The sequence below is a fragment of the Gavialis gangeticus genome, unplaced genomic scaffold (assembly GCF_001723915.1).
Source record: "Gavialis gangeticus isolate Ggan-Ray unplaced genomic scaffold, GavGan_comp1, whole genome shotgun sequence".
NCBI lineage: Eukaryota > Metazoa > Chordata > Crocodylia > Gavialidae > Gavialis > Gavialis gangeticus.
In genome coordinates, this window is record NW_017729031.1 from 44,812,290 (window position 1) to 44,835,952 (window position 23,663).

Below are 23,663 nucleotides of genomic sequence, written 5' to 3' on the forward strand. Positions count from 1 at the left end.
GGGGGGGGCGGGGCAGGGAAGGGGAGCGGGGGGAGGAGGAGCGTGTGCCCCTGGATCTGCATGGGGCAGGCTGGGAGGGCTGCAGCCCCTGCCCCACTTCCTCCCTCACTGCGGGAAGTGCTGATCTGCCTCACCATGCCCCTTCCCTCCCCTTCCACCACAACAAATTTACCAGATGCACGCAGCTTTCCATGCTGCTGGGCTGTGCTCCTCACTACCTGTGTGCTGCACTGCAGCTTCATTCACACACAGGTATTTATTGGCTACTTCAGGCTGACTTCTGATGTAGTTGATTTTCTTTATATCGGTGCTGATCCAGTATTGGACAAATATATCGATGCACCTCTATCTGCATTTTGTGGAACAGGTATCTGGTCTGTTTTCCAAGACTGCTCACCTTTACAGAATCTCCCGGGGACCTAGGGCATCCATTCAGGGCCTTGTGGCATTTCACTGTAACCGAAAATTGCTGCCCCCGACTCGCATCCTTTTATTAAGGTTCTGGAGTATAGAGGACACTCGGTAACGGCCACAAACATGAAACAGGAGTTTCGGGAGATGTCTAATATGGTCAAAAAACAAGATATTCTGTGTCCCTGTTTTTCATGTTTATATTGTCCTGGGCTGCACCCAGATTCTTTTATAAAACTTAGGAACGTTTGGTTTGGTGCAGGCTTCCTGCACTGTAGAATGATGGGAAGAGCCAGGCGACCCTGCTTAGCAATTGAGTAAGGGGGGGCGTTATTTTATATTTTTAATGTTGCTATTTTCTGTACTTAAACAAACAAACCTCACTCATTCCTCACCTAAATCACTTAAAATATAATCATGTTAATTTAAAGGTAAAAAGGGAGTTGAAACTGTCTGTCTTTCTTTATGGTGTAGTTTATTTTATTTTATTTTTAAGCTAAACTTAAAGGCTTAGATTTTTTTTTTATTTCTATGAATCTTGGAAAGGCTAAAATATTAAAAGTTTGTTCTAAACAGATATTAATAATTGAGCAAGAAGTTTTAATTTTAGGAGCAAAGGATTGGCTGTTTCCAAGTTTGTCTTTATCTTCAAATGGAAATCTGTGACAAGTCAGTTTTATCCTAGGGACTATATAGGATCAGTACTGGAGGTCTCTAGCTCCAAGCATTGATATTGAAGCTGTTTAATAAATACAAGCAAGTGACACCCACTGTAGGGGGAAAGAGCTGACGTTTTGGGTTTTTTTCACTGTTTAGTATTTCTGATCATTAAATAAAGTGGTTTTGATACTCCTTGCAGTGTTTCTTATTAAAAATCCATGTGTTTAAGTATAAGAAATGGATTGTGTCCCTATGCCATTATTTAGTAGGCCTCTGCAAAACGGCTAATATTCGTTTCAGATTCGTCCAATTCAGGGGACAGTGATTCAATTCAGTGATTCAGATCACTGTCCTGAATCAATTTGGCCGAATCTGATTCGGAGATTCAGCTACTGCTAAATCAGCCCCATCCCCTGCTTGCTCTCAAAGGCTGCCCTGCCTGCCCCAGCTCCGGCTGTTTAAAAAAAGAAAAGCCCCTACTCACCAAATGCAGCAGGTGAGGGGGGGAGGAGGGGGTTAATCCCTGCTGTCCCCTGTTGCCCCATGCCGCATGGGGGGCTCTGCTGTGAGCCCCACTGGCCCCCGCCTGCTCTCCCAGCCCCTCCCATGGCTGCTCCGCCCACCCCAGCTAACTCTGTTATTTACCTGTTGACTTTATATTGCTGTTTTTGTTGTAGGTGTTGTAAGATAACAAAATATAAGCTGTCCTATGTTGTTTGATATGCTTTGTGGTGTTTGGATTGTTGATTATTTATTCAGTTCTCTAACACTTGTGTCCTGAAATCAAAAAGTTGCTGGTATACAACAACTGGATCTCAATCCTGTATTAATCTACACATGTACATTATCCCAGTGGGACTATGCATGTGTATATATGATGTAATCCAAAATCAAAATTATGTCATTCAGCTTTAGGTCAGGCCTATGTTCATACCACAATAAAATATTTGCTTGAGCAGAGCCATCAGATTGTGTGATTTGTTTGTTTGTTTGTTTTGGTCCCATATAGTTAGCGTGGCAGGTATTTGATGATAGAAGTTGTTACATGATCTATGTAATACTAGAATTACACATTTTGTTAAATTAACTATCTTTTTCTTTCTAATCACTTTTCAGGTCTCTTAACTAATCCATCTTTTCAGTGATGAGACAACGCTGGGAGGTATGGATAAAAATATTGGAGAGCAGCTTAATAAAGCTTATGAAGCCTTTCGACAGGCATGCATGGATAGAGACTATGCCGTGAAAGAAATGCAGCAAAAAGTACGTGTTAGATTTTGTCTTTCTTTTTGTCTCCTGTGGATAATTATAGTACACACAGACTTAAACTTAATTTTAGGGACCATTTTCAGTGCATCTTGCTACAGCTAGAAATTGCACTTAATAAACCAAACTACTAAATTAAGCAATAACACATTAAGCTGTGAAAAAGAAAGCTGTGTATATATCGTCTGGCATATCTTTGACCTTTAACTTTTCTTTATGGTTTTGGGGGTGGAAAAGGTATTGTCTGCTGAGGAAGATGAACAAGGTCTCTTTTTTTAATATAGCTATATCTCTGATCTACAACGTATCCAGTGTTAATTAAATATATTTTAAAATATAATTTGTCTTAGTTTTTCAATGAATTGGTAAGTTTGACTGTTTCAGACAGTTATTTACACAATTGTTTATTTAATAGGAAGATACACCATGTAAATAATAATAATTGTTGCTGTTGTTGTTGTAATAATGAGAGGTAGCAGCAGTAGTTATATCAGAGTAATGCATAAAAAGTAATGCTAGACACTGTGCAAGGCTATAAGAAGACAGAGTTGCTGTCCAGAAGCACTTACAAAATCTGAAAACAGCTTGCATTTTAGGCTTTGCTTTCAAAAACAAGTCAGCTCTATGCTTAGGAACTAGGGGTGCACCAATATCTCAGATGGCTACTGGATAAGCACTGAGAAAAGGAGAAATGATTTTATCAGCCATTGGCTTTTTTGGTTGTTGTAGCTGATAATTACAGCCATGTGCCCGGAGCCCCCTAGTGAACATAGTCCAGTCCTCGCACCGTGCTGCTGGCCTGAACACACGGCAGCCTACAGGTCCTGGAGAGCAGTGGGAGGGCAAAGGGGCGCCCAGGAGTAGTCGCAGGGCACTACGCTCAGCAACAAAGGGACTCTTCCCGGCACCTGCTCCTGCTGCCACTGCCATAGCAATGCTGTGCACGTAGCAGGAGCCTAAGCATCAGGGCTGCTGCAGAAGCTTTGGGTTGTGCATGGGTGGGGTAAGGCACCGCACGAGGGAAATTGTTCTGCTGGGCATGGGGCACCTTTGCAAAAGCAGCTTCTCTCCAGAAGCCATGGGAGCTTGGCTGCGCGGGGCCTGCCAGTGCTGAAGCAGTGGTGTGCTAAGAGGCTCCAAATGCAGCCAGAGCAGCTGTCTGCACGAGGGTCCACCCCACCCTCCTGGGACAGCAGCATGGGTTGCACAGAGAGTGGGGCTGTAGGGAGGAGCTGTGGGCAAGAGGGCAATGTGTGGGAATTAGGCAGTCACCGCCTTCCTCATTAAAAACGAGAGCAGGCAGGAGGCGTGTGTGTTTAAATACAAAAAAACCCCAAAAGGTTTATTTATGTCAGTAGTTTAAAATGCCCTGCACTGTTACTAAATATTGGTTATTGGATCAGCATCAGCTGATATTGTTTGTTAATCATCGGCCGTTAATATCAGTCAAGAAAATCTTTATTGGTGCACCCCTATTTAGGACCTTTTGTTAGTAATAAAGAAGCAGTGGGGATTGGTTCAGAGGAGAGTCTGAACAGTTAGGAGGAACACTTTGGGTTTTTTCAGCTTCTTGAGAGTGTTGGAGTAACGTTGTAGTTGTGATGGTCCAGGAATTGTGTTGGACGCAAGGATTTTTGTGGGTGATATCTTTTATTGGACCACGTACATAGTTAAAATAAAGTTTTATACAAGCTTTGAAATGCAAGGCATTCTTCATCATGTCTGACCAGACAAAGTGACCTGATGAAGAATGAAATAAAGTTAGACAGGCTCTTGAGCATAAAGCGTTCTTCATCAGGTCACCTTCATTGGGTCACTTTGTCTAGTCAGACATGATGAAGAGTGCCTGGCATGGGAAAACCTGTCTAACTTTATCCCAACCATGCAGTTTGTACAAAAGAAGATATCACCCACTTTCTCTCAGCTTCTTTAGATAATCCTAACAAGCATTGGCATGCATATATTGTAGTTGCGCTGGCCACAGCTTTTCTATTATTTGTCTGGAGCTGGTAGTCATATGTACATAATTGCAAAAGCAGCATTTCATAATTCTGTGGTACTGATGTTACTGTGCATCTGCTGTTGCATGGTGGAATGTAAAACATTTCAGACCCTGCTGTGGAAATGGTTGAGGCTCATCAGTGCTCATTAGCTTATACACAGCTCACTGGAGGTGCCATGCTGGGATCCAGTTTGGAGGCTGTTTTAAAGTACAGGAGGAGGAAATGGTGGATCCTGGGGCAAGGAAGGTCTTCAAGGAAGCATGCTTTATTTTGAAATCCTATCTAAGCCTCGGGTGTAGGCTTAAATAGGCCAATGAATTCTTGCAGAGCAGGTTTCAGATCAGCTGTGTGTGGATATGTGATTAATCATACACTGTTCAATTAATCAGGATTCATTGTTTACAATAATGCTGATCCAAAAGTGATTTTGTAGATTTTGCTTTCCATATATGACAACTGCTAAGTTTGCTTAGTTGGTAAACTTTGTGGTGAAGAACTCACTTTGCTAAAGGCAGCTCATTTAAGAACAATTGAGAAACTTCTGAACTCTACCTTTATCTGTGTTCTTTGAAATAATTGCTCATTATCAACTTGGCTCTTTGGAGTACATAGCAACACACATAAAACTGGCTGCTCTCAAAACAAGAAATTAAATACAAGCTGAGGGAATAGTCTTTCTAAAGCACTATGAAAAAAATAGAACATAAGAAAGATGTGGGTGAGTAAAGGAAATACATTTCTGTGGGATTGGTCTTACATTTTGCTCTGTTTGAAACCAGCAGGTTTTCATAAAGGGTTCCTATAATTTAAACCTATGTCCAGATCCTCCTTCACCCATCAGCTTCTGTAAGTACAGAAGAGAGCCATTAGGGATACAAGGTGTTGGGGGTTTCTTACCAAACCTTAGATTTTTTTTTAATGACCCATATTTGGTGCTTTGCTCTAGTACTGTATTTCCTTCCCATTTGCTCCATGGCCTTAGCACTTTGTTGGAATGTCCACGATTTTGTTGTTAACAGTTTACTACTTAAGTTATTGGTGGGCCACTTGTTTTGCCAGTCTCCAGAGCTGGGAGCCATGTCAAGCACACAGAAGCCAGAGTCATCTCGGCCAGATGGTGTTTGATACAGATGGATGGTTGGTTGTCATGCAGATCTTCTAGTTGGTAACTTGTTGCTGCCATCTGACTCAAGGAATAATTTGTGCACACTGGCTGTCAAAAGCATCTTCTCTTCTGTCTGTTTTAGCTGTCATGTCTGTGCTCTGTACAGAAGTGTTGACAAGACATTGCTGTTGTACATTTTCAATTTGGTTCTCAGTGATTTTTCTGCTTCAGGAGATCTCTTGTAGCTGCTGGAGTGTACTGCTATATCATCATTTTTCCATGCTCATGCAATGCAACAATTATATGCCCTGTTAAGGCAAACTTGGGTAGATACACTCTTACATACTCTGTGGACAAGAATATATTTTTAAATTAAAAAAAGATTACAGATTAGATTAAGACTAATTATATATGTTAACCTCATAGCAGCCTCTGACTTTGCCCCAGTTCTTTCTCTGCTCAGTCATTCATCTCTCCTTTTGATTTGCTTTTTTAATTCCCCCCCACCCCTAAAAGCTGCTTGGAAAAAAATTTCACAGGTTATTTGTCATAATTTCAATATTATTGGTGTTGTTGCAGCAAGAGCAGGCTAATTGAATAATGTTGTATAATTCCATTCTGCTGCTATTCAAATACCTCAATCACACCTGACTGTCATTTTCTTAATTGGTTATCTAATATACATGCATCTTAGGGTAGCTGAGGGTCCTTCTGCATTCTGTCTGACCTGATAGACCAGGCCAAGATGCTGGCCAGAGGGGAGATCAGGCAAAGTTAGATGCAAAGTAATGCTGATCAGTCACACATTCCTTTCTCTGCTGACTAAGCCCTTCCTCCCCTTTGCAACCTGTGTCCTCCAGATCCCCCAGAAAAGACATACATCTTCTCTCTTTTCTTTGAATAAATGAAATATTGAGGAATATATTTTCTTAGTTGAGTGGAGAATATCTGCTATGGGGATAGAAGTATATTAGGGGAGAAAATTAATCAGTATATTTATGTAAAGGGTTAGATTTATTTCCTTAAATTGGGTGTTCTGTTATGGTAAACAAGGCAACTAACTAACCCTATGAAATAATAAACAAGTACCAAAATACCCTCATTTTAAAACATGAATAATTTAGTTCATAGTTATGAATAAAGTTGGGGTATACTACCAACAGCCTGTGGGCTGCATGCGGCCTGCCACAGTAGTATCAATCACCAGATATTTCAGACAGTTGGCCACCCAGTCCGTTGACCAGACCACTCATACAGGTAGGCCAGTAGTTCTCAACTTTTTTCATACTGCTCATTAGACTCAAGGCACCACTCAGAATATGCCAGCTCTGCTTTCACTTATTTTTGACTCCAGAAAAATAACAGCAAAGAACCTGGAAAGACCACAACAGGTCAGAATGTTTTGACACTATGTTGGATTCCTATTTGAAATCTTTGGGTTATCTTGTGTAAGTGCTTGTATACCTAATATTGTACAGCATCCCATGACACCCTTAAAAGAATCTCACAGCATTCCAGAGTGCTCCAGCACCAAGTTGAGAATCACTGGCGTAAGTAATCCTCCACTGGAAAATGTACCATGTAAATAGCCTCAGTAGAGTTTGAGTTATGCATCCCTGGAATACAAATTATTTTACTTAGAAATTATCTTGCTACTTGCTACTGTTGGAATCTAGATTTCTGTAATCTAGCAGCTAACTGATTGCTGCTTTTCTGAGTCAGTACAGACTTAACTGTAACATGTCACAGGTGACAATAGTTGGATTATTGTGCATAATCCATAGCTGTAGTCATCATAATACCAGAGTTGTTAACCTGCATCTGCTAAAGATGAGGTCCTTGGCCATCACAAAAAAGACTAGTGCTAATTCAAATATTATATTTGCAGACGGAAAGCTATGTACAGCAAATACGGGAACAGCAGGAACAGATAGAGCTTCAAAAAGGTATAATTGGAAAACTCAAGTCACAGTTAGCTACTGATAGAGGTATGTATTCTAATTTGTATGACTTGATATGCATCTCCTTGGGTGTGTATGTATATGTGCATGTGCGTGCACGCACACACACATGCATATCTATATACACACACAGACACACACATACAGACGCACACAAGAAAATACATATTTCAAGAAGTGTGAGAATAAAAAACACCCTGCTCACATTGAAGTCAATGGAAGTTATATGGGGTCTTAAAAATATTTGCTGTAATAAGAAACTGTCTGTGAACAGGGTTTGCTTTTTTATTACTATTCAGATATTTGACTAATTGGTGTGAAGAAGCTTTAGTTTGTAGGTTGTTATACAACTGGGTGCTGTAATTAAATGTTTTTTATACTACCATATTTTCTTGCATACGACATTCCCCCAAATATGGCATACATCATGTTTTTGGAAGGCAGAATGTAGAAAAAAGATTTTTCTGGAGTTATAGCATAGAGCTGGCTTTTTTATGAAGGCACTGTACTATAAGATGGCTGCCAGCTTCTCTATCCCTGCCAAGAAGCAGGAGGGGAGGCAGTCCAGTATTAACTCTTTCACAGTCTCTTGAATTGTCACAAGTTCTTGGAAAGTTTTATTCCATAACAAAGATATGGGGAATATGTAGTACTGTGGTGAGTGCCACCTCAGTATTACATATTTACTACATATCCCCCTGCCCCTATTATGGTATAAAGTTTGCCAAAAAAACAGGTGCCAGTTTGAGAGTAACTGTAAAAAGGTTAGCACTGGACTGTGGCCCCTTCTACCTCCTAGCAGGAACAGAGAAGCTGGCAGCCATCTTGTAGCTCAGTGTCTTTGTCCTCCTGTTGCCTTCATGCAATGAAATTCTGGTGAAGAAAATCAGCTTCCCTACACACACCCCAGTTTTGGAGTGCTGATTTCTGGGGAAAATATGTGAGGAAATACAGTATATGCTTGGTCAGGTAAGTTGCATGGAATTCTGATGTTAACTTACTGGATAACCAAAGCTTAAAAAACAGACTTTGTGTTTCTGTTCAAATTGCCAATGAATATTCTTAATTGTATGAATTGATAGTACAAATAATGGAAAATAGAACATTTCCAGCATGGATGCTTTTGGTTAATGCTCTTACTTTTCTTGAATGTCATAAAATTGGAGTTTTTTTCCCCAAGAATATGCGAATATTTTGCTGGTTTTGCCCAGTTCTCTAGATAAGTGTTTGAGGACAGAATTTGGGAAAAAGCAAGGTCTAATAAGTCATGTATATTTAAAATGAAACTCAGCCTAATCAAAACAACCAGTGTATCTAATGTTGCTATTTTTTAACATGGCAGAACAAAAATAGTGATGCTCAGAGCTGTTTTTATTTTCAGGCAATGCACATGGTTATGTTCTACCTGAAGACCCTGAAACAAAGAGAAATGACATCTCCCTTAACTTAACTTTTGATCAGCTTTATGAAAAACTGAACCTGGCAATGCAAAATGAGAAATTTTTAAAGGTACAGTTGCCTGTTCTGTGTTTAATATAAGGTTATATTTCTGCTTTGAGGACCCAGAAAAGAAATGAGGTTTCAGAGACTCTTAGAACTGTCTTTTTCCAGGGGCAGATCTTCAGCTGGCATAAATGAATACAGCTCTGCTGTAGTGGGTTGAGCTGTGCTGATTTTCATCAGCTGGGGATCTGGCTCTACTTCTGCCAAAGAGCAACAAGAACTGGGAAATCCAGTTCATTGGAATGATGTTGAAGATGCTCTGCACTGGGTAAGAGAGAAAGTAGCTGTGTGCTCACCTAGTTCTTTACCTCACCGAAGTAGCATTCAAGAAAGAGCTCCCACTTATTGCTCAGGAGAGCATATTGCAGTTCATGCAGGGAACATGTGCTTGTGGGTGTGGACACACATAATGATTAAAGCATTTCAGAGCCTCCACATATACAAGCCCTCTGAAACATTCTTAAAGTAGCTGAGACACTCCAAAATAGCACATCTTGAAAGGAAGTACTATTTTGAACTGTTTCCCTTTTTTTATATATCTGGATGCAAGGGGAAGGGAAGTGGATGGGTCCTGCTGGATCCTACTCTGGCTCCTGGGGCACTGTTTGGTTCCCGTTGGGACCCCTGAACACTCTAGTAAATCACCCCCTTGCCAGACCTGGAACTGAGCTTACCCCCACTACAACTGCGCTGCCTGCCCCCCAGATCCCTGGCAGCTCCCAGGCCCAGTGCCAGTAAAGTCATTTCAGCCCCAATTCCCTCTATCTCTCTGCTGGGCTGAGAAGGTAGTGGGGATCAGAGCTAGAGGAACAGATTCATGGCAGCAAGGCTGGGGAGTGCTCCACTATCTTCTCCCTTCTCCTCCTCTCTACTTTCTTGCCTTGTGAGGGAGGAAGAGGAGAGAGCTTGGAGTGGAGCCACAAGTCACTAGTCTGCTCTAGCACCCCCTGGCAAGCACTAGAGGTGGCTGCAGTGCTCTGAAACATGTTAGGCAGGAACATCCAAGAGGCATGTGTGGCTCCTGGATGAAATATTTCCTTTATGAAACAGTTGCAAGTATGTTTCAGTTGGAAAGGTTTCAATTGTTACTTCTGTCCACACCCTGTAGTGGGGTGGGGACTTGACACATCTCTCACCAACATGTGATTGTGGTGGAGAGTGAATCTCCATTTTTTTTTTTTTTTTTAAGTAATCCAAACTGGCTGAGTCTATTTTTTTTTCTTCATATCCTGTTTGCTGAAGCCACACAGATTTTCAGCATAGCCCACTGAAGTGACAGGGATGAGAACAGAGCAGCAGTGTTCAGGAGGTAGGAAGTAATTTACATGAGGCTCCCACGCTGAGCGGAGGTAGTGAGAGAGATGAGCACAATGCTGAGCCATTCCCAGAGCTGGTCAGCTTGCTGCATCTTCTGGGGCAGGCACCTCAATGAGGTTCTCTAATTTATTCTGCGTAAAAAAAAGGACATGCAAAATGAAAAGACTGGATTTCAAAAGTTAATTTCAGGATTTGTTTGCTATGTACAAACTAATCCTCCATTTCTGTGAACTAAGCACATTTTATCAGATGTGTTAATTTGAAAATCATTTTATCAGATTAGTGACCGTTGCTAATTATCTTGTAGGAATCTAATTTGAGTCTAAGGATTCTTTAAAAAAAATTTAATTTATTACTAGGGAAATTCTAGAAAGGAGGATACAAAAATCTCATCCTCATATGGTTGTGTTTTGTGGAGTAGCACCCCTAGCTCCTCAGCTTTGTTCTCTTCATTGTTTGTGCTTGTTTAGATGGCTTGAATAAAATTCAGTTGAAGGGTTAACTCTTTGTCACATACTTGCAGATTTTTATATTTCTCTACACTTAGTTGTGCGTTGTTTGCATTATAGTTTTGGGTCCCATTGTATTGTACAAACAGATATTAAAAGGCAGGCGCTGTCTTGAGGAGCTTGAAGTTTAAATAAACTAAATAGGTAAAGAAGGGGAGAAAGGAAGCATGTTATCCATGTTTGTCAAAAGGGAACCAGGATGCAGAGAGAGTACTTGACTTTCATGGTGTCATGGGTTGTCTGTGACAGAGCTGGGAGCTTAGCTGTGATCGCTTGAATTTGAGTTCAGCACCTTTCTTTTGAAGACATGATGAGCTAGGTGTCCACACCCGGTCTAGTCAAGCAGTGTTCTAACTTATACCTTCTACTCTTGAATACGATATTGTGCCATGTGTACATTGCATCCCTTACTTAATGTAGGTCTTTAATTACACATTTAATAACATTGTTCTTGTAGTATTTTTCCTACCTCTCCACCCAATTTAAATAGCTTCTTCTTGAAATTATGGTCTTCAATAAAAAAACCAGTTCTTTATCAACTTAACTATAGGAGTTAACTTTCTATTATGTTTGAGGATTTTTTGGAAGACACTGTATCAAATTATTTCCCTAAACTAGATGAATTATGTCCACATTGTCCCCCATCATGTGAACTAGTTTCAGCTGCATCCCCCAACAAAACTGCTAGACTCACAAAATCTAAATTAATGGTAGGATTCAGTAAATGTAGAAAGAACATCCATATTTAAGAAAAATGTAATTTATGTTCTCCATGCTATTCCTGGTTAATGTTTGGTGTCTTCCCCAGTTCTGTAAATGCTTGTGTTTTCCTTTTAAACTTCTCTTTTAAATGTCTAAACTGTCTTCATCTGTCCCTGTTGGAATCTCTCTGAGTTCAGTCCTCCATCCAGTGAAGTCAATGAATAACTGTCTGTAATTAGAGAAGAATTATGTCCTAATTTCCAGATACTTAAAATGGTACTTTATTAGATGTTTTGGAATCACTTATTTCTACACCTGGATCTTATGAGAGACAGCCATATTTTTCTGTTTTATCTATATACTGTTTACAGTGCAATCTAGCTTCCCTCTCTGGCATTCATATATATTGATCAGGGGGATGACAGAATAGAATCCTGTACAACCCAACCTGACAGGGCCCTTGAGCATTGTTCAACACTGCCTTCTGGGTCCTACTGAAGAGGGAAAATTGGCCTCTCGGATCACTTTTGTCTCTGGAGCCTGCAAGTGTGTGAATACCATCTCATAGTTAGCTTATTTTTTTCAGGTACTTGCTTTTTAATCTGAAAAAATCAGAATGCATATGATTTTCATTTATTCCCAAAAGGAGACTTCTTAAAAATACCAGTGCAGTGTGTATCTTATCCCAGAACCAGGCCAGAAACGGGACTGGGGATCAAGGAAATCCATGAAATCCTTTCTTGCCACAGTTTTTTTTTTGCCATATCCCTCTTAATCATCTTCCCCCGAGCCCCCCAAAAAGGAGGTTACCTTTGGCATAATCATCAGCATGAAGAGGTGGTAAATATGGACCAAAGGCTAACAGTAATTAACATTGCCCTTCAGGAGACTAATGGGACAATATGTCAGTATGTGGCCAATGATAACCCTAGCATTTCCAGCCAGATTTTATCAGTTAAGATGGGCTGATCTAAAGCTTCACAACAAATCAGCAGTCTTAGGAAGCAAAACTAGATGGACCCAAGCAAAAAAGATCTTGAGTTTCTCTCCCAACTGAATTACTGTAATCTTATGCTTGAAGTATATGAACAATATTTGACACTGCAGCCAAGACGAAATGGCTTTATATATATACCGACTGAAGAAACTTGCCATTGATCAGGACCGTGACACAAGAGGAAACCCTCTCCATGTCATGCACTGTCTGATAAAAGATTTTAATTTATTTATACTACAGTAAGGTATTCAGGAGTTATGTCTTAATGGTTCTGAACATCACCAGAGGCGTGGGAAATGACTGCTCTAAACTGAACTGTTTGAAGCAGTCCAAAAGAAAGATGTGTATTCTAGCGTATCCTACCCCATTATTTCTCTTCCTGACTCCTTGTACCGAAGATGGGAGAAGGTGATATGTATTTGACAATGCTGGCTTCATACTAGCTGACAGTTCTCTGTGCTTGCCCATTTTAATTCTATTTAAATTCCTTTTGTGTCCAATGAAGTGGTGTAAAGCAGAGTTAGTGGGATCCACGTATGCAGAATTCTGCTATCAGCTGTGTGGGTTTTTTTCCCCATCATCTTTGTAGGCCATTTGTATTCCAGGTGACTCATGTAGTTGCTTAAGGGGAATGGGAATCTTTTACCAATATTTAGACAAAAGAGGGTAAATATTCTGTAAGACCATTAATATCAGTTATCAGCTAAACAGTATTCTTCTTGGGAGCCATCTGAAATCTTGTAAGTTCTGTTCATTTAATAGAACAGAGCAGTAAAATGGCTCCTTGACCCTCACAGGATAACTTCCTCGAAAGGGAGAGTCACTGATCTGTTTGTGACATAAGTATGATCTCCATCTCCATTGCCAATCCCAGTACAAATCCATAGTATGGCTAAAGGTATTTTTTGAGCCAGACACTAGTCACATAGTACTGTAGTGCTCATGGGACCTTGAGCCAGTCTAAAAAAGCTTACCACAGTGTGTTTGGGTGACTTCAGCATTGATTATTCCAGTTCTTACAGGTTCGTATGCCACTGCCATGATATTAGTAACAGGTAGGGAGGGCAGCGTAATGACTTGGAGAGGGTGCTAGATAGGGAACTAGCAGTTACCTGGTTACGTCTTGGTAGTTAACAGTGAAGTTGACTTTCACTATCATATAATGAAATGCCTTCTTCACAATACTGTAATATGATGCTTATATTAGAGCAATGATAGTGTGCTGGTTCTTCAACACTCTCACATGAATAGTCTTTCTTCTCTTTCTGTGCTTCCTTATATATCCATCCTAACTCCTCTATGCTGGAAGTGGGCATTTCTTTCCTACTTTACACAAACTACTGGAAAGGCATTGCAGTGCCATCTTTCCTCCTTTGAGGAGAGGAGCAGCTCTCACTGCAATTGGTGTTTGCTTAGTGCTTACATGTGGACTCCTTTGATCGCTTCACCTTCTGCTCTGCTTAACTTTTTTTGCCAGAGAAAGAGAAGCACAGTACTGTCTGGACTGCATGAGAGCTGCACAGAAGGGGTAAAGGAGTCCCAAACATGCTTTTTTTGCACCCTAAAAACTTTATACTGAATCTGCTTTGCAGTGGTTACATTTTTATTCTGGATTTTACTCTGTATTGTTTTTCTTACCTCCTTTGTATCTTAAGCCTGAACCTAACACAACTCTTGGCTCCACCATAATTTGCTTCAAGTCATTATATTCAAACCTGGTAAAAAGAGTATCTTATCCAAACACACTGCTGCCTCTACCTAACATTCACTCTAAGAAGTCTGCACATTAAATTTCACCTAAATACTTTGCTGCTTCCCATGGTCCCAAATATGTTTGAGCATTCAAAGATCATCTACACCAGACAATAATTTTCTGTGCCTTCTATTCCTCTCTCCATTATTCTCTTTGTTTTCTCTCAGCCCTAGCTGGCTAATCTGAAATTTAGCTTCTATATTTTGAACGATATCATCTGTCTTTGGAAATGTTGGCACATAGCTTTTTATCCTAAAGCTTCCAGACTTCATCTCTTTTCTAAGAACTGAATGTAAAAATCTGTCTCCTTCATGTGTCCAGTTTTAGCCCCCATGCTTCAAGAAAGATGTGGACAGTTTGGAAAGAGTCCAATGGAGAACAACAAAAATGATTAGGGCAAGACTTATGAGTAAAGGCTGAAAGAACTACGGTTATTTAGCCTGGAGAAGAGAAAACTGAGGGGCTTTGATAACAGACTTCAAATACCTTACAGGTGATTACAGAGGGGATAGAGATGGGATTTTCTTCATGAATATAAAGGACAGGGCTAGGAGTAACAGCTTCAAGTTTCAGTGGAGGAAATTTAGATTGGAGATTAGGGGAACTTTCTGACTATGAGGGCAGTCAAGAATCCTAACAGGCTGCCTAAAGAAACTGTGGAATCTCAACCCTTGGAAGTTTTCAAGAGCACTTGGACTTGGATAGTATTCATCTGACTACTTGTTATAAGGGGGGACTAGAACAGAGAGGGGTTAATGACCTATCCTGGAAATGGGGTCTAATATATGCTCCTTATCTTTTGAAATGTCAAATCTGGTAGAAGGACTCCTCTACCACTAGTTACCAATATGGGAGGTAACAGTATTCAAAGCTAGAGAATGACAGCTGGAAAATAGAGGGAATAGCTGTAGTGCTATTTAAAAGAAGTGGATATGTGAGGTCTACAGATGGTCGGAAAGATTAGAAATTTCCCTTAGGTAGAAAAACCCCGTTGACAGCTCTGGCTACTCAGTGAATGGAAGCCTTCTGAGAAAAAGAAAGGTTTATTTTGTACTGGGTGATATGCAGGAACCCAACCTCAACCTACTTCTGACCTAGAGCACTGAGCCAGGATTGATTACATTTACAATTTAAAGCAAAGAAAAGCTTCTTATCCAAACCTCACTGTTCAGTACATATTGACCTTTGTGCAGCCTTTTGAGATGGCACTGATGGGACAGCCACATGCATGTCTTTGTATCTCTGGCCAGAGCTGGATTTTTCTCTTACATTGTCCCTATGTGGAGTAATCGCTGTTTATCTCATTTCAAATGTGTCTTTTCACCCTTGCACGGACTCCTAATAAACAAATCAAATATTTCTCATTGAAGTTCCTGGCTTTCCTCTGTATTTGTTCCTTTCTTCTTCCAGCCCTTTGCAAATGTATAAATATACATCTCTGTATAGTGCATTGTTCTTGACTTCCTGGCATGTTGGTGTCATTTCTGAGTGAAAACTGAATACCTTTGGCCTCATTCTCCACTCAGTTACATGCTGTTAGACTATTGAAACACACCTGAGGTCTCATGAGCACCTGACCTCATATTTGTCTTCCACATTGACCTTGTTTTTCAAATAATCATTTTGCCATATAGCATGATTTCCTGTTGTCTTGACATTGTATGTAACTTCTCCTAACCCCAAATCCAAGTCCAAAATTACATTGTTTCTTTCTACCTGTCTTGGCAGAAATGAAGGTTAGAGTGATGCAAACATACATTTTTTTTTTTAGGGAGGGGACACCAGATCTGAAAAAAAAAAATCCCACTTGCACTTTCCTGTTCGAATGACTTATGAAACAAGTAGAAGTTTGTTCTGTAAAAAGATGTGTGTGTTTGTTTTCAAAATTTAAACAACAATGGCTATTTCTGATCTGCTTAGCTACTTCTGGTACACTATAAATCTAACTTGACCCAAGTGAAGATCTAGCTCCTGTTTTAATTATGACACATTGAAAGTACAATTTAATTAAAAAACTCCTTGTTTATACTCTGCTGTTTTCTGCCTCACATGACTGTCCCTATACTTCCTGAATCTCTCTGAAATTCACTCTTTCCTTCCCTTTTTTTAACCTTATATAGACAGCTAACATGAATCAGTCGCTCTTCTGCTGTTTCCAGTATAAGTTTGTTAGCAATCCCACACAACCGTTAGTTATTTCTACAGGTTTCAGGGAAACATAGCTTTTGTAACCACATCTCTATGCTTCAAGCCATGTACCTTGTCTTTGCACTGATGATCCAAGGATCACCTCCTTACATAGATGATAATGAATTTTTCCTTTTATATACTGTTAGGTTTTTTGTATAAAATTCCATTTTTAATATAAAAACCAACAATTTACCTATTTAACATTTGGGATTTGAGCAGTACTTTTATGCTAAAATTGAAGCATCTGAAGACTTTGTCACCCTCTTCAAAATTTCTTTTAATTCTACCACACTTTTGTTTAGATTGCAGATGTTTATTTTAGCCTATCCAGGCTAGTACATAAAGAAACATCTCCTAGCCTGGAAATATCAACCCATTGTCCCATTTTTGTAGGAACAATTGGAGAATGAGAGCATCAGAATGAAGCAAATTGAGGAAGAGAGCAATCAAAAAGAAAAGAAACTTGTGTCAATTATTGCTGTAAAAGAAGAAAAAATAAGGATTTTAAATAACAGGTTAATAGAATTAAATAAAGTACAAAATTGCATGCAGATGCCAGTATATAAAATGGAGGTAAGAATATAATATAATAAAACTATAATTTTTCAAATAATTATCTTTTTTCTGTTCTTTTTATATTATTCACTGTAGTAAACAGATTTTAGAAGAAAACTGTACATTAATTACTAGCAAGATTATTAAAATATATACAGCAGTATTGTTCCTTCTTGATTAAGCCATAAAATACTTGTTTTGTGCTTTTTAATTTTTCAGCTTTGTATTTTAAATAGCTTTCTCTAATATCATATCATTGCAAATTGAATGCATAGCTTCTCAGTTACTCTTTTTTTTTTTAATTTCACTCCGTTCAGAGAGGGAATTTTACTTACCAGGAAGAATTAAAATAAACATAGGGTATTTCATAGCTGTAGTCAAGGATGCAGCTACAACTAATGGACACAGGCCTGAGCCAGCTTTAAAATAAACTCTCTACTGGTAACAGTGTGGCTGGTACAATAGCATGGAGCTCAGTGTGGGCTGCTTAACTGTTTACCCAGCTTCTGGGGCAGGTTGTGCAACTTGCAGAGTTATGTACTGCTTCTACCAGTAACCAGTTTAGTTAGTTTAAAGCTAACAGAGGTGTCTACTGGAACTGTAGAAGCCTCCTTGACCACCGTGCAGATACAAACTTTGACTAGTAACAACTCCTGCTTCTTAGCTGATGGCAGTTTTAAAGCTCATGTAATACTAGTGTGATCCACAAGGTGGTACTCGAAGTTAATAACTTGTTTAAAATCATGGTAGAATACTTGACAGTGCCTGTGGTTTGCTCCTTGAAAAATGCTGAGCTGAATTGATTTTTTTAGAAATAGCTGAGTCCCAGTGTAACAAGCCCCTGACCAGCTACATGATTAAATTACAAGTATATTAAAGTACAGCTTCTGTCTGCCAGTTTCAATCTCCATGAAAGGAAGATAATCTTTATCTACCTTTTAAAGTCCTGTGAGTCTTGAATGAGAATTGCTCTATAAACAAAGAATTGTATTATTAAATTTGTGACACCCAATTCTTCATAAATTTCTATCTTGCCCACATAATTTGTAGATGGGTTTTTAGACTGCTAGGAATATAATTTGGTTCCACTGATGTTGATGAATATGGTAACATTCATTAATCTGCCTTTTTGTTAGTGCATGTAAATATAAGAATTGAAAAATGTATGCTAACACAGGCTCTTTACTTTCATATTTTACTTCAAGGTGAAAGGGAAAAAGGTTGCTTCAGATAGACTTGAGTTATCTCCAGGGATCCCTGGTATTTCAGCTGTGCCTGAAAGGTATATAATTTTGCTGCATTTTTGCAAATAGCTGTTAATGTTTACATCTGCTAAAAAGTAACAAAGCGAGCTGCTTCCCTGCCTTTCTAGAGTATAGAGAGAGTGGAGGAAGTCCAGAATGGGGAGGAGAGAAGAGCCAATGCAGCATGTGGAAGCATAGCTGGGGCTCTGTGGGTATTCAGGGGCATGTTGGGAGAAAGAAAAACAGCCGCTTGATGCAGCAGGGGTTCAGTCTCCTTTGGAAATAGCAGTAGTTGTTAATGTGGGTTGTTGGATGGCATTAGCTCATCTTGGAGGGGGAATGTGCAGCCATGGTGGAATAACTGATGGCAGCACAGCAGAGGAGCCAGCTGTGCTGCCAGGAGGGGATTCAGTCTGCACAAGGAAATAATTCTTAGACTGCCTTGTTCTGAATCGGAGTTCAGAGCTGGGTTTGATCCATGAAGCCCCAGCCTCTGTTGCGGCAGAGACTTTGTCATCCGTACATGATCATGAGAAGGGGACTAGGGAGATGAAACTGAACTTCACCATATTTAATGAGCAAGTATTAGTTGCTGTAGACCTTTCCATTGTTCTGTAAAATCACTTCTCCTCCCTACCCAATTCTTTTTTTCTTTGAATTTTTAATGTATAAAAAAAAAAGAAAAGCTATTCCTTGGACGGCTGTGCGTGACTGGAAAATTAGTAGAATTGCAAACAAAACCTGATTTGATACAAAAAATGATACTTTATTTGAACTGTTCACAGTTTTGGGTGTGTTTTACCTCATTAATTAAAACATCTAAGAACAGTTGGAACAAATTATGCAACTGCTGCCATTTTTTTCAGATGATTCTTTTTTTTGGAGCAAGGTCCTAATCTACATCTCTTCCAGAGGCCTTCAGCAAAACTATCAAGGTGGCACTTGACATTCCTGATCGTTATGATAGAGGCAATAAGAAAAACACAGACAAAAAAAATCTCTTTCAAACTTTTTATAAGTGAAAAAGTAAAAGGGAGTAGAAATCCATTTTTCCACATTCTTGTTATCCTTAACACCCCAAGAATTTATGCTTAATCTGTGTAGGCCAGTGTACAAGAACAGCTAAATTCTTCAATTTAAGTATTATGCTGCATAAGTAAGGTGAATACTGTAATCTGCAGGGTTTTTGAGAAGTCAGAATCTGCACTTACATGATAAACTTTATTTTTCATTCTTAGTATGATCAACTAGGTATTTGACAGCCATGTAGCATGCTACAAAAGGCCCTGGAGAAAACCACATCAAGTGGGAGGGGGAAAAAGCAATGATGTTGGCTACGCAGAAGGAGAGGGGCAACTAAGTCAGATGTTCTCCAGCCCTTTACAAAAATGCCACATAGAAAAATGGAAGGAGAAGAAAATAACAGCTGCTTTTACATGGCTCGTTCACTTTCCTGTACAGACTAAAGTCTATGGGGAAAAAGAGGAAGAAATAAATGTTCACAGCAGCAGTGGCTGATTTCTTTGGACTGACCATCACAGTAGTACACTTGCCGAGAATGCACATTATGGCTCATACTGGAGGAAATGGAGAAAAAAACAAAGGTCTATGGCTGAGGTTTTCTGTAGACCCCAGCCGTCTAAAGGTTTACCGCTTCAACTCAGTTCTGTGCAGGGGCATGTGAATGTGTGACTAAACAGCTAAAAATTGTATCATCATATTTATTTGCCTACATTGTTCCCTGCCACTTGTCTTTGAAAGGGGGGGGGGTGTATGCGTGCACATGCGCTTAGAGAAAAAGAGGGTTTTTTTAAATAGCTATTTGTTTTTCTCTCTCACATTTGTGGAGTGCTACTTGTAAATTAAAGGTCATGAAAGAACTGAACTCTGACACTTGCATTTCAAATGTTGGACTTTTAGGGAAGCTCTAGAGACAGTTTTCCAGGAGGTAAAGGAAGAATGTCATCGAATATGCACATTAGCCAGAAAACAAACAGATCAACTGAGTAAATTTAACATGAAGAGAGAACCTGTAACTGGTAATATCCTAATTCTTATTGTGATCCAACTGTTTGAAAGCTTTTCTGTATATTTGAAAATACAGTAAATTGCATATACATTTAAAGTACTGCTATTTACTATCTGCCTCTTTCAAGTCTGTTCACATGGTGTTTTGCAGTTCACTAAGAAAATGCACCATTAGATCTGATCTTTGGTGATCTGTATTCCAAAGTCTATGGGTAAAAGGCAATCCCAGTGTCGCCAACTTTCATTATTCTGGTTTGTCCTTTGTAATGGATTCTTGGTTCTCAGTGGCCATGTCTACATGTACATATTAATGCGACATAATAAACTCCAGCACTTATCACGCTGGAGTTTATTGCTCTTGGGCACTACATTTACATGTGTGCCCAAGACTGCAGCACATTGAGCTGGGTCAGAGCAGCCCTGGCTGGCAATGGGCCCAGGGGGTCAGCCTGCCAGCCCAAGGCTGCTCTAACCCTGCTCAATATGCTGTGGAGGGACTGGCTGGGGCATGCAGTGCTGTAGAGTTTATTAGTTTACTCCAGCCTCATAACCCTGAACATACAGACACAGACATTTACTGTAGAGCTAATTAGTCTACCCTGCAGTAGACATCTCATGTATAGGTACCCAGTAAGTATGCTGTTAATTTTGTCAGTTTATAAAAATACCAATTATGAATATTGTTGGCCCCCATTTGTCAAAAAAGACTGTTGGATTATTGACATGACCTAGGAGAGGACTTTGTCTTAAAGTTCCTAGTTGCAGACCTGTAAAGCTTGTCCCTGTACTTGAATAAGAACCTAATTCAACAGCAGCTGAAATGAATTAAAGGACTTGACTGTGATAGGAACAGGACCAGGCCCTAAACCCTGGTTCTCCTAATGCATATGCTATGACAAAAATAGTTTGAGAGACATAAACAATATGTTAAAACAAGAATCCAGTTACCCTACCCTTTCAGTCCCCTTGATCCATGGAGGTATCTTTGACGCATGTAATACTATTAAGTAAATGTATGATACAATTCCATGAATGAATTGATGGTTCATTATTTCATGCAGGTTGTTCTGCTGCTTTTAAAATTATTATTATATTGACTGTACCCCTTTAATTTTTGTGATTTTTGGAAAATTCAGCAGATATTCCAAACATTTGATTGATCTTTTGTTTTGTTTTGTTTTTCTTCTTGCTATAGGTGTAAGTGTGTGCTACTCTTGACTGGGTCTCTGTAGGCATCACTGTATTATCAATCTTTATTAATAATGTGTTTTGCATTTCTCCTTAAAAGTGGACTCGCATAAAATCTGCATTTAACATCTTTACCTATTTAATGGGTTACCATGATTTTTTTTTATAATAAATAACCATACACATTATAAATGGTAAAGTGCTTAATGGTACTCACTTATAGCTGTGCCCACTTAAAATTAGTTGTACTAAACTTGGGCAACATCAAATGCTGATGAGATAAGGCTGGTCAAGATTCTGAAATGAATTACTTTGCATTGTTTATTCTGTATAAAGAATTACATCTTTTTTTGCATGAAAAAACTACTCATTGCATAGTTTAGAAGGGGCAAATACCTCTTAAGAGTTGTTCTTATCACCATCTATCACTAGTATAGACTTACCTTACTGATTTCTGTATATTTATGTAGCCCCTATTACCATTATATCTAGGAAACTTCAGGAGGACTGACTTACTCCGTCACATTTGCGAATTATTTTGCAATATATAGATTATTTGTGTGTTCTCATGCTCAGTGCCTGGAGCGCATTGAGCATTCCCAAAACATGAGAGGGAGGGGGAGGGTTCAATTTAAAACCTTGCCTGACTGAAATCAGTGCAAGAGGTGCCTAAATACCTTTTAAAAAAAATCTTGTTCTTAGTGCCTCGCAGACCGTTGGCACTTCATGAGAGATCTTCAGTTACAGCTTCTATTTCTGCCAGAATGGTGCAGTAAATATATGCATGTGTGTGTTAAGAGTATTGGGCAACATAAGTTTCAACAAAATGAGTGTTTATACCTAAAACTGTAGAAAGGAATAGAATTGTTACAGTGAAACTAAGCAGAATCGTATTTCTGGTTTAAATATTTGAATTGGGGCTGACATTCATAAAGGAGGGCAAGAGAAGTATCCCTCAAATTATAACAAAAAACAATAAAAAATTAAGAGAATTAAAAAATGCCTGTAATCTGTACTTTTTATGCATTAATGATTACTTTGAACTATTGTTTCCATCGGTTCTGTTTGACGTTTTTCCTTTCCTCCCTTCACAGATATCCAGTTTTCTTTGCCCATCCAGTGTACGGATAGAAACGATCAACAAGCAAAAGAGCTTTTTAAACCTTGGGTTAAAAAGGATATAAATAGAGGTGCATCATGCATCACATCTATCACACCAAGAGGAGTGGGCCAAGATGAGGAAGACAACTCTGTAGAATCACTTTCTATATTTAATGTCAAGTTTCCACCTACAGACAATGACTCTGCTTTCTTGCAGAGCACTCAGGATAAACCAACAATGCCTTGTACTGTAATACCCGAAAACGTGCTTCAAGATTGTCATTTTAACATGGAGCATAGGGACCATGCTATGAACAGCAGTAAATTGAATTCTAACTCATCTGAAGCACATGGATTTGATCCCATAACCTCAGCTTTGCAAAACCTAACAACTACTGAAAAAAACAGCTCCCCAAACCCTACAAACATGCTTATAGAAAATTCTCAGGACAAAACTTTGTGTTTGACAACTGGAGATATTGATCCCAAATTTGTTCATGAGCACACACATCAAGATGTCTGTGAAGTAAAATTTCCCTCTTCAGAGGCCGCTGGGACTACTGTCAGAGGACCTCATCAGGTATCTCTCTACTGATGCTGTATATTTCAAAAAGTTGATATTGCATTTAAAATGTTCTGGGAAAGGTCTTTCAGGCCTTTTTATGATTCACATTATTGTTATGGTGACTATGACAGAAATCATCTTTCTGACATTGAACCTGGGTGCACTAAGTATTGTTTCAATGAAGGAAGGGAGAGAATTTAACCAGATATTTCTGCAGTATTGTAGCCTTGTAGATATTGCTCAATGTATATAGTAACTGTAATAATTTCTGCTTCCACTGCAGAACTGACTTTAGTAACTTCCTATGATTTTATTCATATCCAAAAAATTACTTGCTTTCTCCATGGTTGTTCAGTAGACTCTGATGCGTGGTGCTGTACAGCATTATCCTTTTTAAAATGTACAACTAGTATGTGGGCACATGGACTAATTTCAACCTAGATCTAAGGAGTGGCAAACACAAAACAAACACTTAACAAGAACCAAATATTTTAGAAATAAAATAGAAAAACATGTATTTTCAAATAGCCATAAATGGAAGACCATAAAAAGGCTCATGAAGATCTTCCTTTAAAAAAAAAAAAAAAAAAAAAAAAACACTTCAA

At 39.1% G+C, this 23,663-nt stretch overlaps 1 protein-coding gene across 4 annotated transcripts in view; it reads left to right on the forward strand.

Annotated features, from left to right (window-relative positions):
- TANK (TRAF family member associated NFKB activator) overlaps positions 1 to 23,663 on the forward strand; it is a 44,378-nt gene that overhangs the window by 15,664 nt on the left and 5,051 nt on the right. For 3 of the 4 annotated variants that reach the window (XM_019522699.1, XM_019522698.1, XM_019522700.1), the window contains exons 2-8: positions 2,188 to 2,334; positions 7,334 to 7,433; positions 8,788 to 8,915; positions 16,771 to 16,950; positions 18,138 to 18,214; positions 20,097 to 20,215; positions 22,487 to 23,073. In XM_019522699.1, coding sequence (XP_019378244.1) covers positions 2,236 to 2,334; positions 7,334 to 7,433; positions 8,788 to 8,915; positions 16,771 to 16,950; positions 18,138 to 18,214; positions 20,097 to 20,215; positions 22,487 to 23,073 — 1,290 coding nt within the window. In that variant the 5' untranslated portion in view covers positions 2,188 to 2,235. The remainder of the gene's footprint in view (positions 1 to 2,187; positions 2,335 to 7,333; positions 7,434 to 8,787; positions 8,916 to 16,770; positions 16,951 to 18,137; positions 18,215 to 20,096; positions 20,216 to 22,486; positions 23,074 to 23,663) is intronic. The other variant, XM_019522701.1, reaches the window with a different exon arrangement.